This window comes from Eretmochelys imbricata, chromosome 8 (genome assembly GCF_965152235.1).
Source record: "Eretmochelys imbricata isolate rEreImb1 chromosome 8, rEreImb1.hap1, whole genome shotgun sequence".
NCBI lineage: Eukaryota > Metazoa > Chordata > Testudines > Cheloniidae > Eretmochelys > Eretmochelys imbricata.
The window spans coordinates 42282122-42299128 of record NC_135579.1 but is presented as its reverse complement, the minus strand read 5'-3'; the positions used below and the strand labels follow the sequence as shown (position 1 = coordinate 42299128).

At 54.8% G+C, this 17007-nt stretch overlaps 1 protein-coding gene across 2 annotated transcripts in view; it reads left to right on the top strand.

The window, feature by feature from the left end:
• The first annotated feature begins 9499 nt into the window (after positions 1 to 9499).
• UHMK1 (U2AF homology motif kinase 1) overlaps positions 9500 to 17007 on the top strand; it is a 29945-nt gene continuing 22437 nt past the window's right edge. For both annotated transcript variants that reach the window (XM_077824736.1, XM_077824735.1), the window contains exons 1-2: positions 9500 to 9754; positions 14226 to 14518. In XM_077824736.1, the coding sequence (XP_077680862.1) occupies positions 9511 to 9754; positions 14226 to 14518 (537 nt within the window). In that variant the 5' untranslated portion in view covers positions 9500 to 9510. The remainder of the gene's footprint in view (positions 9755 to 14225; positions 14519 to 17007) is intronic.

Here is a 17007-nt window from a genome sequence, read left to right as displayed (position 1 = left end):
TAGCCCCCATGTACCAGGGGAGTCAGCCACTTCCCCATTCAAGAACACCCCTCCCCCTCTGCTGCATTGTGCCCCTTTGCCCTGCAGGCGTGGAGGTGGAGAGGGAGCATGCTGACTGCACTCTGGGGGTGCCCAGCAGTGTCTCCTGTCCAGGGGGCTTGAAGAAAAGCCTAGCCCCTGCCCATTTGTCCCCTCAAACAATGGCAGGGTGTGGGGGTGATCCTCGAGGCGGTCCACACAGTTACAGCCTATCCTCCCGGGGCCTTAGTGCGGGCCGTGCCAGTGAGCACTGCTCACCGTGGCCAGGCCAGCACAGACACCCTGGGAGGGACTTCTGTTCTCTCCCATCAGGGTCTCCAGCCACACCCTGCACTCCCTGCCGCCCTTCTGTCCCAGTGCCTTTCTCTCAAGCAGCCCTGGGGCTGATGGCAGGGGCAGGAGGCCATGTGCCATTTGCTGCAGGTCCCTCTCACGTCCCTCACTACACGGTTCCTGCTCCTGCGCTGGCCGGCGGCAGTGCCTGCATCTCCGGCAGCACCTTTCCTGAGCTGTGCAGGGCATGGGGCACTGGGCCTGGTGTCTCAGGGGGAAGCCAGTCACCCCTCGCACACAGACCGCCCCACTCTAGGGCTCCCCTGGGCTGCTCTAGTCCCTCTGGGCCACACCCCGTCTGTAGCAGGGGCTGGGAAAATGGAAATGACTTGACGATGGCTCACATGCCTTGAAGGCCATGGCCCTGAGGCATAGCCCGCAGACGTGGTGTCTCCCACTTGTGCTGTAAAACGCCCGGCAGCTTTGCAAGCTGGGGCATGGGCTCTCTGTCAGCTACAGAGGCAGGGTATCCCATTTCTGCCTGAGGGAAATCTTCTCCTCCCACTTGATCCATTACTCTCCCAGCATGCACTGGGTGCCACTGACAGGGCAGTCTCTGTCCTATGCCCCTTTCTTACACTGCACTGGTGCCAGCGTGAGCTCCCCTCGTTAGGGTTGCAACTTTCCAATTGCAGAAAACCAAACACCCATGCCCTGCCCCTTCTCTGAGGCCCTGGCCCTGCCCCACCCCTTCTCTGAGGCCCCCTCCCCCCACTCACTCCATCCTCCCTCCCTCCATCACTCACTCTCCCCCACCCTTGCTCACTCGCTCATTTTCACTGGGCTGGGGCAGGGGATTAGGGTGCAGGAGGAGGTAAGGGCTCCAGCTGGGGGTGTGGGCTCTGGGGCGGAGCCGGGGATGATGAGTTTGGGATGCAGGAGGGAGCTCTGGGCTGGGGCTGGGGCTGGGGCAGGGGGTTGGGATGCGGGAAGGGGTGCAGAGTGAGGGCTCCAAGATGGAGTTAGGGCACTGGAGGGGGTTGGAATGGGGCAGGAAAGGGGTGGGAAGAGGTGGGGCAGGGGTGGGGCCTCATGGAACGGGTGGAGCGAGGGCAGGGCAGCGGGGGGGGGGGGAGGGTCAATGATGCGGCCCTCAGGCCAATGTACTAGTCCTCATGTGGCCCTTGTGGTCATTTGAGTTTGAGACCCTGTATTAACCACTTACTCTGGGTTTATTAATAAATAAAAGTGATTTTATTAAGTATAAATAGTAGGATTTAAGTCAGGGGTGGGCAAACTTTTTGGCCCAAGGGCCACATCGGCGTGTGAAACTGTATAGAGGGCCAGGTAGGGAAGGCTGTGCCTCCCCAAACAGCCTGGCCCCCCGCCCCCATCCGCCCCCTCCCACTTCCCACCACCTGACTGCCCCTCTCAGAACTCCTGACCCATCCAACCCCCCTGCTCCTTGTCCCCTGACCGCCCCCTCCCAGGACCCCCCGCCCCAAACCACCCCTCCGGGACCCACCCCCTATCCAACCCCACTGTTCCCTGTCCCCAGACTGTCCCAACCCCCATCCGCACCCCTGCCCCCTGACAGGCCACCCGGGACTCCCATGCCTATCCAACCCCTCCGTCCCCTGACCGCCCCCCCCGAGAACCTCTGCCCCATCCAACTGCCCCCTGCTCCCTATCCCCTGACTGCCCCTCCGGGACCCCCTGCCCGTTATCCAACCCGCCGCTGCCACCTCCTCTTTATCACACAGCTCAGAGCAGCAGGAGGTCACCGCCCGGCCGGAGCCAGCCACACTGCCCATGCGGCGTGCTGAGGCTGCAGGGGAGGGGGAACAGTAGGGGAGGGGTTGGGGGCTAGACCCCAGGCCAGGAGCTCAAGGGCCAGGCATGACAGTCCCATGGGCTGGATGTGGCCCACGGGCCGTAGTTTGCTCACCTCTGATTTAAGTGGTTTGAAGTAATAACAGACAAAACAAAGTAAGTCACAAAGCAAAATAAAACAAAACACGCAAGTCTAAGCCTAATACATAAAGAAACTGATTACAGGTAATATCTCACCCTCAGAGATGTTCCAAGAAGCTTCTTTCACAGACTAGACTCCTTCCTAGTCCGGGCCCAATCCTTTCCCCGGTACAGTCCTTGTTAGTTCCAGCAGACATCTCAGGAGGTAAGCAGGGCTTTTCTCTAGGCAATTTCATTTCCGGTTCCCATGCACTGGCACAATGCTGCAATGTCTCGGTTGCAAACACCGCATGGAGAAAGTTTACTTCCAAACCAATCAAACTGTTTTAATTGAAATTTATTTTAGATGTCATGAAACATTTCTATTAATATCCCATTTTGAAAAACCTGTGATCATTATTACTGTTAAGCAAATCTTCACTTTTGTGCCTAAACTACTTATCAAGTCCCTCTGAAGGGCAATATTGAAGCACTAAGCAGTTCATTGGTTATTGTCTTCTCCAGCACTGCTAGCCTTCCCTCTGATCTGCCTTGGTTTTTATGCATTTATGGATAAATGCATTTTATGGACTGACAGCCTCTTGAGACTGAAGTTTTCCATTAATTCACAGAACCGTTACAGTACAGGCAGCTGCTGCACCAGAGGGCCTTACCCTGACCTGCAGGAACCAGTTACGCAAGCCAGACAGGCATTCGGTTTGCCTGGCCTGCTCAGTCCTTGGTCTCTTTTTGTTGCAATTGCCTGGAACTTTGTCAGCTGGTACCAGTGGGGGGATGGGGTTTCCATGTGACATGGATTCCTGATCACTAGGAACTGGATTGAGACCCACTAAACTGCATACAGGCCACTGAGCAGCATAGATCATCCCACTATTGATTCAGATAGCTTCTGCTCTGTTCTGGTTTCCCTGTGTCCAGCAGTTGTAGAAGTGGGCTGCCTCTTTTGTCCTGTTCCACCCCCTTTTATAGCACAAGACAGGAGTCTTTTGTCTCTCTGGGTCCTCACCCCTCCTTCTAAATGGAAAAGTACCAGATTTAAGATGGATTTCATTATCAGGTGATATGGTCACATGTCACTGTAAGATACCTAGTCTCCATTCCCCATGGTCTGGCCCACACGTACACAGGAAGGCTTTCAAGTAACTAAGGCCATTTACAACTGATTGTTTCTGAAGCACCCTTAATGGCCTCCACTTAATATGTTTACATCAGTGATACAAGTTTATATATTGTCCTAACTCCAAATATAGAAATAATACATGCAAACAAATAAAATGAACACACTTAGTAAATTACAAGCTTTCTAATGACACCATACGAGGGGTATTTAGCGTAAAGCGTATTCCAGTTATGTCATTCTCATAAGCCTATTTCCATAAAGCATATGCAGTGCAACGTCACACATTCCATCCACATAAAGGCCATGCACATCCCGGGGGAACAGAACTTGCTAGCAGATCGCCTCAGCAGGTCCTTCTCTCACCACAAGTGGTCTCTCCACCCGAAGGTAATCCAGCAGTTGGGGACTCCCCAGGTAGATCTGTTTGCCACAGCAAAGAACAAGAAGTGTCGCCTCTTTTGCTTGAGACTTGGCCTGGGCAGGGGCGCACTATCCAATGCCTTCCTCCGTCCATGGTCAGACAGCCTGCTGTATGCTTTTCTGCCAATTCTTCTGGTTCACAAGGTGCTCCTGAAGATAAAAGCGGACAAGACAAAGGTCATCCTGATGGCCTCACCAGCGTTGGTTCAGCATGCTCCTGGACCTTGCAGTCTCAGTCCCGTGCACTCTCCCACTCAGACCAGCCTTAATCTCACAGGATCAAGGATGGCACCGCCATCTGAACCTTGCAGGTCTACACCTGACAGCAGGGCTGCTGCATGGCTGAATCTGGAGGGGTGAGTGTGCTCTGAGCAGGTGCAGCAGGTCTTGATAGGTAGTAGAAAACCCTCTATCAGGGCAACCTACTTAGCTAAGTGGAAACGCTTCTTGTGCTGGGCAGTCGAGTGGGGTCTTTCTCCGATGCAGACATCATTGCAGTCCATCCTAGACTACCTTCTCCAAGGCCTGTCACTGTCTTCTATAAAAGTACAATATTAGCATTTCATCCCCCATTTCATCATGGCAGGTCAGTCTTCACACAGGAAATGACGGGCAGATTTATCAAAGGGCTGGAAAGACTCTATCTGCAGGTTCGTGCCCCCATCCCGACTTGAGACTTGCATCTGATGCTGTCTAGGCTCACCGGACTACCCTTCGAGCATTTGGCATCATGCTCCCTTCTGCTACTCCACTAGAAGGTCACTTTCCTGGTGGCGATCACTTCAGCAAGAAGGGTTTCTGAGCTATGGGCTTTAACCTCTGAACCCCCTTATACCACCTTCTTCAAGGACAAGGTCCAGCTGTGTCCTCACCCAGCCTTTTTGCCCAAGATGGTGTCGCAATTTCACATCAAACAGGATATCTTTCTGCCGGTCTTCTGCCTGAAACCGCACAAGTCAGAAGAAGAATGGCGTCTGCATTCTCTGGATGTAAGAAGGGCCCTAGCCTTTTATATTGACAGGACAAGACCCTGTCGCAAATCAACACAGCCTTTTGTTGCGGTAGCGGACAGGATGAAGGGCCTTCCAGTGTCAGCCCAGAGGATCTCCTCCTGGATCACAGACGGGATCTGTGCCTGCTACAAAAAAGGGGTCCCCGCCTCCGACCATTAGAAAGGCACATTCCACAAGAGCGCAGGCATCCTCAGCGGCCTTCCTGGCATGTATACCAATACAGGACATCTGCAGGGCCACAACTTGGTCGTCAGTGCATATGTTTGCACTGCACTACGCCATCACCCAACAGGCCAGAGATTACGCCAGCTTCAGCAGAGCAGTGTTGCAAGCCGCACGTCTGTGAACTCAGAGCCCACCTCTAGGGATGCTGCTTGTGAGTCACCTAACATGGAATCAACATGAGCAAGCTCTCAAAGAAGAAAAAATGGTTATGTACCTCTCGTAACTGTTGTTCTTCGAGATGTGTTGCTAATGTTCATTCCAAGACCTGCCCTCCTACTTCGCCATCAGAGTTGGTGGCAAGAAGGAACTGAGAGGGCGCAGGGGTGGAGGCACCCCTTATACCACTGCATGAGCGCGAGCCTCCAGGGGTTGCGAGAGCCAGCCCTATGGATACCACTAGGGGAAAAATCTCCAGCAGCAGTGCACATAGTGCATGCATACCCAGCATGGAATTGACATGAACAACACATCTAGAAGAACAACAGTTACGGAAGGTAGGTAACTGTTTTTTACACACAAAACTGTGTTACAGACACAGATAGGAAGTGCCTGTGTAACCTATTGCCTGGGCACTGCCACTGTCACCGGACATTGCTGGTGCTGGATATGCCTACTCTTTGCTTCCGAGAGAATAGCATCACACTCTACACACATACACATCTCTGACAAGATGTCCTTTTGGGTGGGTGGAGGGAGGGGGAGAAATTCATCAGATCCAGCTTTGCTGATGAGTTCAGACTTGCACATGTGAGTAAGGGTGGGTAGATATCTCAAACTAACAACAACAGACTCTCACTGAGGCCTCGATCCCAAGCTTCACTTCATATGAGTCACCTCATTGCCTTCAAATCCTGTGGTGGTGTTGCACTGGGGATGGGGGAACATACAGCAGCTCCCCAAACTTGTTCTCTCTGTCTCACACACACAAGCAGATCACTAGCTTTCAGCCAGTTCAATAAAGCAGACAGCTGCATGTTCAGTAAGTACAGGACAGTATTGCCAACCTGATCCATTTCAAAATAGTGAGTTGGGTACCAAAAAATCATGATGTTGCTTAAAAATCATCAAAAAAAAACCCAAACCGGAGTAATTGTGGCATCTTAGAGACTAACAAATTTATTTGGGCATAAGCTTTTGTGGGCTAAACCCATTTCATCAGATGCATGGAGTGGAAAATACAGTAGGAAGATACATATACGTAGTACATGAAAAGATGGGGGTTGCTGATACAGACTAACACGGCTACCACTCTGAAACCTGTTAAAAATCATATTTAAAAGAAACCATTAGTGTTGGGCTCTTTTTCTTGGTGTGCAGATTTCTGAGTCTTTAAGGATCGCTCGGGTCATGTTTTCAAACATTCCTCCACCACCTGGTGGGCTAGAAACTTATTTTTTAAATGAAAGTGGACACTCTCCCCTAATGACAGGCCTCCAGAACCTAAGGCCTTAAGAAACACAATTACCAGAATTGGCAACATAGGAGTCTCTGGAGGCACAGCGGATATGGGAATTGCAGACAAGCATAGGGATGGATGAGGGCAACAGGGTATTGGGGTTTATAGGCACCTATGGGTAGTGTAGCAGGTATGGGGTTCTAGGGTGGCATAAGTGTAGGTGGGTGCTACCTGAAATTGGGCCAGCTAGTAAGCTTAGGGAGGACTAATGACCCACCAGAGTTTGGCAGAAAGCAGCACGCTTATTATACTGATAGCTAAGCTCAAAAGAAATGGGGGGTCACACTCACACTCACATACTCACGCTCCCAGGACAGGCACGACACTGGAGATGTCAGGATCCTTCAAGGTAAGTCTCCCACAGCGCAGCAATGGATGGTGCGATGAAGGCAAGTCTTCCTGGGGCACGATGGAATGCAACGTGGCAAACCACTGGCCAGGTGATCCGGGCAAAGGGCCTTTACGGGAGGTACAATCTTGTGAGTGCACTCCTGAGCACATGGCCCCTTCCCCTTTTAAGGACCTGCTCCTTCTTGACCTGCTCACCGGCCCAGATCCGTGACCGCAGGCGGACACACCAGATCTACTATGCTTCAGCTTCTCAGCTTCCTATGCTGTCTCCGGTAACTCTCCACCTGTGTGAGTGTGTGGGTGCATGAGGGTATGAATGCGGTGAAAGTGTGCGTGCATAAATAAGTGCCAATCTTTTCCGTTTGATCCAATAGCGGCATTTAATAAAACCAATATAAGTGGGGAAACTGAGGTAACAGTGCGGTTATAGGATAGTGTGAGGTATAGGGATCTGAGGGGATGCACCTATAAGGTGGTATAGGATGGATATTGGGGTGCACAGCAAGTACAGTAACTCCCCACTTAACGTCCTCTTGCTTAACGTTTCGATCTTACGTCCCTGATCCATTACAGAACATGCTCATTTAAAGTTGTGCAATGCTGTGGTATAACGTTTGGCCATCTGCTTTGTCCACGGTTGGCAGCCCCCCTATCAAATCCCCTATGCCCCCCTTCCCAAGTGCCTCCCACCCGCCGGTGGACCCCACAGATCAGCACCTTTCCCCTGCTCCCCTGCCTGCGGCAATCAGCTGGTTTGCCGCGGGGGGAGCAGGGGGAAGGCGCTGATCTGCGGGGTCCACCGGCAGGTGGGAGGCGCGCGGCGTGGGCTTAGGGGAGCTGATAGGGGGTCTGCCAGCCTGTTTAATACCTGTATTAAATTGCTTGTTTAAAATGTATATAATGCCTTTTGTCTGGCAAAAAAAATTTCCCTGGAACCTAACCCCCCCATTTACATTAATTCTTATGGGGAAACTGGATTCGCTTAACATCATTTCGCTTAAAGTTGCATTTTTCAGGAACATAACTACAGCGTTAAGTGAGGAGTTACTGTATGGAGCTTATGGGAAGTCGAGGGAATACAGAGGTTATAGGGGTTATAAAGGCAGGCAGGAGCTATGGAGTATTGGGGTGTATGGGGGCTAATGGGCATTTTAGAGGATATGGAGGCAGTTGGAGCTGTATTGAGGGATATAGGTGTGTAAGTGGAGGGCAGAATATGGAGGTATATAGGGGCTGGTGGAATTTATAGTGGGTTATGGAGTTATTAGGAGTATAGGATCTGGTGGTGAGGGTGTCAGTAGAGTTAGGCAAGGGTCCATAAAGTGTACAGGTCTGGTGGTGAGCCTATAGGACCCAGTTGGGGGTGTATAGGCTCTGGCAAGGGATCTATAACGTGTATGGAGCCTGGTAGGGGATCAATATGGTCTGGTGTTGGGGGGTGTATAAGGTGTTGAGGGTCTGGTGGTGGGTGTCCAGGGTCCATAAGGTCTGCTGGGGGTATAGAGCAGAGGTGGGCAAACTACAGCTCGCAGGCCAGATCCGGCCCAAGGGACCCTGCTGCCTGACCCCTGAGCTCCTGGCCCGGGAGGCTAGTCCCCGGCCTCTCCCCCACTGTCCCCCCCGCAGCCTCAAGCGCTATGTCACTGCCGCCTCAACGCTCTGGGCAGCCGGGCAGCGCAGGTGCAGAGCCACGGCCTGACCTGGTCCTCTGGGCTCCCCCATCAGCCGCCAGTGCTCCAGGCAGCGGGGTAAGGGGACAAGAGGGGGGGTTGGATAGAGGGCAGGCAGTTAAGGCAGGGAGCGGTGTGGGGTTGGACAGAAGACAGGGCAGTTGGGGCAGGGAGCGGGGCGGGGGGTTGAGGCAGGGAGCCGGGGGGGTTGGATAGAGGGGGGCAGGGCAGTTGGGGCAGGGAGCGGGGGGGGGGGGTTGGATAGAGGGCAGGGCAGTTGGGGCAGGGAGCAGGGGGGGTTGGATAGAGGGCAGGGCAGTTGGGGTAGGGAGCTGGGGGGGGTTGGATAGAGGGCAGGGCAGTTGGGGCAGGGAGCAGGGGGGGTTGGATAGAGGGCAGGGCAGTTGGGGCAGGGAGCAGGGGGGGTTGGATAAAGGGCAGGGCAGTTGAGGCGGGGGGGTTGGATAGAGGGCAGGGCAGTTGGGGGAGGGGGCGTGGATGGGGTCGGGGCGGTCAGAGGGCGGGGAACAGGGGGTTACATAGGGCAGGGGTCTCGGGGGGGGCAGTCAGGAAGGAGGGGTGGTTGGATGTGGTGCGGGGGGCCCTCAGGGGACGGGGGGGTCGGATGGGGCAGGAGTCCCAGGGGGACCGTCAGGGAGCAAGAAGCGGAAGCGTCGGACAGGAGGCGAGGCCGGGGCCCTGCCCTCTATCCAACTCCCAGCCCCTTGCCCCCTAGCCGGCCCTCCATACAATTTTGGAAACCCGATCTGGCCCTCAGGCCAAACAGTCTGCGCCAGCCGGCAGCCTGCACGCTCGGACGAGGGCGCGTCGGGCCCAGTGGGAGGAACCGATGGGGTCTGAAAGGGGGCGGGGCCAGTGGGGCGGAGTGCTGGGGGCGGGAGCAGGGAGGCAGGGCTGGTCCTGTGGCGGGGGCGGAGTTCCGGCTCGTTCCCGGCGGGCGCTGAGGCGATGGCCGGGGTCCCGCTGCTGGAGGCGCTGGGCCGCCTGTGGCAGGTGCAGGCCCAGCTCGGCAGCGGCGCCTCCGCCTCCGTCTTCCGCGTGCGCTGCTGCGGGGACCCGCGCGCCCCGCTCGGCGCCGTCAAGGAGTTTGTGCCTCCGGCGCGGCCCGGGCCTGCCGCCCGCAGCGCCCCGGAGTACGGCTTCGGCAAGGAGCGCGCCGCGCTGGAGCAGCTGCGGGGCCACCGCAACATCGGTAACGGGATCCCCCCTCCCCCCGCAGCATCGGTAACCGGATCCTTCCCCCCCCCCCCACACACACACATCCTCCTCAGCATCGGAAACGGGACCCCCCACCCTACCCCACCGCAGCATCGGAAACGGGATCCCTACCCCCCCACACACACACACACCTCACCACAGCATCGGTAATGGGACCCCCCCACCCTACCCTGTCCATCACAGCATTGGTAACAGGATCCCGCCACCGCAGCATCGGTAACGGGATCCTCCTGCAACATCGGTAACGGGACAGCCCCACATAGGTAATGGGACCCCCCAAACTACCCCATCCATTGCAGCATCGGTAACGGGATCCCCCCCTGCAACATTGGTAACGAGACCCCCCCCATCCTACCCCCTGCAACATCGGTAACAGAATCCCTACCCCACTACCTCCTACAGCATCGGTAATGGGATCCCCCATCCTACTCCCCCCACTGCAGCATCGGTAACGGGATCCCCCATCCTACTCCCGCCACCGCAAGATCAGTAAGAGGACCCCCCCACCGCAGCATCGGTAACGGGATCCCCCCAACCTACCCCCCCACTGCAACATCGGTAACGGGACCTTCCCACCCACCCCCTCAACATCAGTAACGGGTTTTGCTGAGACAAGCCCCACACTCCCCCAGCAACACCAGTAACCAGGTTCACCCTGAACTCTCTGGCCATGACCACTGAGTAACTGGGATTGGAACAGGACCCCCATGCAGCACAGGTAACCAGGACCCCGGCATTCCTCTCCCAGGCCAGGACCCCCCCCCCCCCCCATACACACATCAGTAATCAGGACCCCCAGCACTCCCTACAAGCCAGGCCTCCCTGATCATGACCCTTTCCACAACATCCGTAACCAGGATCCCCCACGCAACATGGATAACCAGGACCTCCTCAGATCGGGACCCCACTCATGGCAACCAGGACCAGCTGGGGCCTCCTGCAACATTTGTAACCAGGTCCCTCCCTGCATCCCACAACCTGGACCCCGCCCTTATACTCCCCCACCCCAGTAACTGGGACCGGATAGGACCACTTCTCCTAATCCCCACAACATCCAGGATTCCACCATTGACCTCCTGGCCAGCACCCCACCCCCCCATACTTCCATCCCCACAACTTCAGTTACTGGGCTCAGACCCATCCCCCAGCACCTCCAGCTGGGACCCTATGCAGAATTGGTAATCAGAACCCCTGCTAGTCCCCTGGGCTAAAACCCTCTTGGGCCCACTACTTCCACCCCCAGTAACCAGGACAGGGCTGGGACAGGACCCCCTTTTCCTCCCCCACAACATCAGTGATCAGGATTCAGGACCCCTGCATGCCAATCCCCCCAGAACACTGCTAACTGTGGTGCCCCACCCTCCAGGACAGAACCCCCTGTCCCTACTGCAATATCAGTAACTGGGGTACCTGCTGCTTTGTGGACCCGAACCCCACAGGCCTACCACAGCATCAGCATAACCGGGATCCCCCAACCCCACTCCACAACAGTAGTAACGGGGACCCTTTCAGCCCTGGCCCCCCTCTTCCTGCATCCCCATTGCATCAGTAACCGGGACCCTGGCCCCCCTCTCCCTGCCCCTCCACAGCATCAGTAATGGGGACCCTGGCCTATGCCAGCCCTGGTCCCCGTCTTCCTGCCCCCACTGCCCACAGCATGTAATGGGGACCCTGGCCCCTGCTAGCCCTGGCTCCCCTCTCTCTGCCCACCCCACGGCATCAGTGATGGGGACCTGGCCCCTGCCAGCCCTGCCCTTCCCCCTGCACCACCACAGCACATCCTTCTCTCCACATGCTGCAACATCAGTAACTGGGCCAGTCCAACTGGGCTGGAACCCCCACCACCACAGTATCGGTGACAGGGCCAGTACCCCCACCAAGCCTGGCCCCCTCCTCATAACATCAGGGACTACGACCCTTCAACAGCACTGGTAACTAGGACCGCCTCCCTCACCAGCTCACAACCCCATACTGCCAGGCCAGCGGCGCTCTATCTCCAGCTATAATGTCAGTAATTGGAACAGGACCCCTCTTACTGCATCATGAGGTAACTGGGACCCCCTACATGGACTGGGACCTCCCCAAGATAGAGACTGCCACTCCCCCACTGCAAAATGGGCAACCAAGAGTCCGTCCCCCCCCCCCCCGTCCCGTCCCCCTCCGGTCTTTGATCCTTCACTGCAGTATCAGGAGCCAGGACCCTACTGCTCTGGGACAGAGATCTCCCCCACTATAGCAACACAAGTAACCCGGACCCCCTCCATTCCCTTGGATCTCTCACCAAGCCGAGACATACCCCAACTGCAGCATCAAGAGCCAGGACCCCTCGACAGCAATGACAGGGACCCTGGCTCCCCCTCACCCCTGGCCTGGCCATGCTTCCCATCCCCCTCCACAGTGCTGGTAACTGGGACCTCCCCCAGACTGTGTTAGGGGCCCATAGCCCCTCTCTCCCAGCAACATCTATAACCGAAACTCTCCTGAGCCAGGATGGGGACTCCACTGTCCCTGCCCCAGGATGGGGACTCCACTGTCCCTGCCCCAGCGACATCCTGTTGGGGCCCCCACTGCAACATTGGAAATGGGCTGGGACCCCTTCCTTGGGAACTGGATATATGCGCTCCCCATGGCAGCCTGAGGAATTGTACCAGGGTCACCCCCTAGGGCTACCGACCAGCTCCCTGCAGCACTAGGCATGGGAACTCCCTCTGCACAACTCCCCCACTGCAGCAGTGGTAATCAGGTCAGACCAAGGACAGGCCACCCCACAACCTCCAGTTACTGGCCCCAGCTCTCCATGTGGGCGGGCTGTACTTTGGGCCAGGGTGGGAGCTGGAGCTGGGGGGCACTTTGTACCCTCCTGTGTTCTACGGCTTTTCTTCCTGCAGCATCTGGCAGATTGATGTGGAGGAGGGTCTGCCCTGACACTAGGTGCCGCCTATATGGCTGCTGCAGGCTGCTATGCCCTGCCTCCCTGTGCTGGGTGGGGGAAGGGAAGAGTGCTGAAGTGTGCATCCAACCATTGGTAGAACCAGTAGGAGTTTTGAATAATCTGCTGGCTCCTTGCTTGGAGTCCAAAGTGCAACTGTAGCAAGAAAAGGGTTAGCAGGCTGGCTCTGTATGCTCCCAAACCAGCCCGTTCCCTCTTCCCCTCCCAGCCATGGCAGGGCAGGTGTCCTGTGTGGGGAGAGGCAGGCATCAGAGGACTGTCTGTACTGGGGGTTTTCCAGGTCCAGCTGAGCTGCCCTCAGACCAGGCGGGAGCTGTGCTGCAAAGCAGGTTTGAATTAAAAGGATGGTAATCCAAGTCTGCATGACAGCTCTAGGGATCCACCACCAAGCCACTTGCCCAGGGCGGGAGGTGCTCAAACACTGTGGGGCATGGAGGGGAGCCTGATCCTTGTGAGTAGAATGAAAAGCTGTTGGTCTGTGGGGCCCTGAGCCCATCCCTGCGTCTCCTGCACATTCAGCCACGTGCTTGGAGCCCACAGGGTCATGCTCCAGTGTGGGAATGACAAGGTTGGGGCGGTGTGGAACCGTGTGTGCGGAAGAGGGCCTCTCCCTCTCTACCCCACAACCCCATGCAGAGTCGCACCTCATCCCAGCAGCACCTCCCGCAGTTGCACATGTGGGCAGTACAACTGGGAGAATATGGAATGTCTTAGCTAGGTGCTTCACTGGAATATGTCTGCCTCAGGGTCTGCTTCTGCTCTTTGGCCCCCCCCCCCCCTTTCCTGCTGTTGTTGTGTTCCCCTGCTGCTTGGAGGCCTTCTCTCCTGGGCATGCTGCCCAGCCACCCAAGCCTCTCCTCCTCAGACAGGCTGGGGGACTGCCCCAGCCCCTTCTTTATCGGCCATTCCTCTGCCCACTAGGCATGGTGCCCCCCCGCTTCCCCATGCTTGCAGGCTCCTCTGCAATGAGGCTGCGTTTGAGTAACCATGCTCCTGGTAGGTTACACCTTCAATCGGTCATTGAGTCTCTTGACTTAACTGTTTACTGTAGCTCCTAGAGGCCCAGCTCCCATCAGGGCTGGTGCTACACAGACACATAGGGAGAAACCTTTCCCAGAAAGCTTACAGTGGGAATGGACATGATGCGGGGAGAAATGCAGAATTGGCCCTTTTCTACAGATGGGAAACTGAGACTCTGGCTAGACTAAGTGACTTGCCCAAGGTCACGCAATCTGGCTTAGTCCAGTGCCTTAACCATAAGGTGACTCTTCCCTCCCCAGTAACCCATTCCAGACAGCTGCAGAGAGCCCTCTCACAGACAGCGCCATTCTAACTGTGTTGGGATTTGGAACTTACAATGGGACGTGCTCTGACGCACGTTCTATGCTTTCAGCCTCTGTACGCTCCCTCACTGATCTAAAGGGAAGCGGAACGGGTATGATGCACAACTCGGAGTCACTTTGAATTCACCAGCTTTGCCCTTGTCTGATTCCAGTGACGCTGTACGGTGTGTTCACCAACCACTTCTCTGCGAATGGCCCTTCTCGCTGCCTCCTGCTGGAGCTGCTGGACATCAGCGTGTCAGAGCTGCTTCTCTACTCCAGCCATCAGGGCTGCTCCATGTGGATGATCCAGCACTGTGCCCGTGATGTGCTAGAGGCCCTGTCTTTCCTTCACCACAAAGGCTATGTTCATGCAGACCTCAAGCCACGCAACATCCTTTGGAGCGCAGAGGAGGAGTGCTTTAAACTCATTGACTTTGGGCTTAGCTTCAAAGAGGGGAATCAGGTTTGGAACGCTGTTTATAGGAGCGCTTAATTCTGTTTCACGTCACTGTGCTGTGCTCCTGCCAACTCTCTGCAGCTATGTGGATTTGCTTGGCTGGGAACATTGAGGGGACGGTGACTCTTTAGGGGTTACCCGTCTCTGTGGATCATTACTGGGCCAATGGTCCAGTTCGGTAAGAATGTAGGGATTGCAGACCCAGTCGGACCAGTGGTCCATATTGTGACCGATAACCAGATGCTTCAGAGGAAGGTGCAGCTAGGAAGTAGTCGGTCCCTAGGGTCAGTTCCTTCCTAAGCCCAGATAGCTAGTGCCTGGCCTATGCCCTGGAACATGAGCTTGTATCTCGTCTAACAGAATACAGATGTTCCCATTATCCATGTAAATGTCTAATCCTTCTCTTGATCTTAGTCTTTCGATACCTCGTGGCTGTATATTCCTCAGGGTGATTAAACATTGGGTTTAAATGCCCTTTTTAAGTGTGTTGCTTTTCAGTTTCACTGACAGTCCCTTGTTTTTGTATTGTGCAAGAGGGTAAATGAGCGCACAAATATACAGGCTCTCCTCTAGCATTCATTATAGGCACTGACTCTGTGGGTGCTCCAGGGCTGGAGCACCCCCGGGGAAAAATTGGTGCTTGCGCTGCACTCCCCGGCAGCTCCCCGCCCCAGCTCGCCTCCGCTCTGCCTCCTCCCCTGAGCGCGCCACTGCGTCCTGCTTCTCCCCCTCTCTCCCAGCGCTTGCACTGTGAAACAGCTGTTTCGCGTGGCAAGTGCTGGGAAGGAGGCAGGAGGAGGAGGAATGCGGTGCGCTGGGGGAAGAGACGGGGCTGGAGTGTGGATTTGGGGAGGGGCATAATAAGGGCAGGGAGGGGGTGGAGTCGGGGCAGGGCTAGGGGCTGGGGGGGTGCAAGCACCCACTGGCACCAACAAAAGTTTGTGCCTGTGACGACCATTACCTATGTCCCTTCTTATTCACCTCTTCCTTAACAACCTTCATCTTTTCAGTCTCTCCTATGAAAATCTCATTGTCGCTCAGTTTTCACCCATCTTTTGATCTCTTTTTCTGCTATGTTCCTTCCAAAATAGGGTGATGCTATTAATGAATCCTTGTGTTCTGTTTGATCTTTTGACTGCCGCTTCACATAGAGCAGATTTTCATTGAGCTCTCTGCAAGGATGCCCTGGTTCCTTTTCCATATGACTAGCGTTAATACGGAGCCCGCCCACCCCTGCCCCCAGTGTATGGGCAGTTCAGATTATTTATCCTGATGTGCACTACCATGCATTTATCAACACTGACTCATCTGCAACCATGCAGCCTCCATTCAGCCAGCTCTGTTAGACCCTGTTTGGTGCTTCAGGCTTTACATGTCTCAGCTAACTTAAACCATGCTGTCATCTGTAAATCTTGTCCTCTTCCTGGGCAGCCCCTTTTCTGGACCATTCATGTGTTAAACAGCACTAGTCCTCCTAAGAAGCTGTAGAACACCTCACTGTTAACATATGACACTAATTTACCTTTCATCCAGGACTACTTAGTTTCCTTAATAGCCTCCTCTGAGGGGTCTATCAGAGGGGTTTTGAAGTCCAGATCGCCTGTCAGCTGGTTCTCATTCATCCACGGTGTGGCTGACACCCACTAAGAATTGAAGTAGACAAGACGGGCATGATTTTCTTTTTCAGAAGTGGTGCTGGTTTGTCCCTGTTGTATCCTGTTCATCTAGATGTTCTATGATTCAGCTATTTCAACCACTTGGCCTGATACTGAAAGCAAGGCTCACTGGTCTGTGATTGCCAAGGTCATCCATTTGATTTGCTACCTTTGAGCTCTCTGGTACAGTAGCTGATTTTAATGAGCATATTTTAGTTAGCGGCATGGCCAATCTGCTCTGAAGTGCTTTCGGGACCTGTGGCTGTCCCATGCTGTGCTAGTGACTTGTTACTCTGCCTAGCAGAATGTGTTGAGGTTTTCCTGTCCTTGTCTGTTTGCTGTGCTAATTCCCTCTTAACCATCTTAATTCGCTTCTTGTATTTGGGCCTTTCTGTTGAGCTGGATTTCCTGGTTTTGGGAGCCATCCAGGCTGACCTGAATAACCTTAAGTCTTGCCATGGAAACAGACTGAAGCTGGCTTGTCCTCTTTCCACCGTTGTTTATGTGCATAAATGCCTTCTGTGACCACTAGGGCTGCTTGTCTGTGATTTTTAATTTCCTCACTTCTGACTCTTGGGCCTTTTTGACAAGATTCTCCTCTTTTAAATAAAAATATCTCTTTCTATCACTTAAAGCTAGGGGGTGCTAGGCTTTTGGAGAGGTTCTCTGGTAAAATGAGGTCTTGACCACTTGTGGTTACCAGCAATCTTGGCTCTTCCCGATGGCAGGGGTGGCTAAATTCCAGATTTGGGGATTATATTTGTCCTATGTCCTCTTGGTTTTAGCTAGCCACTGTTCTCTTTCTGCCCTAAGATGCTGTTTAGTTGGGTGGTTAAACCT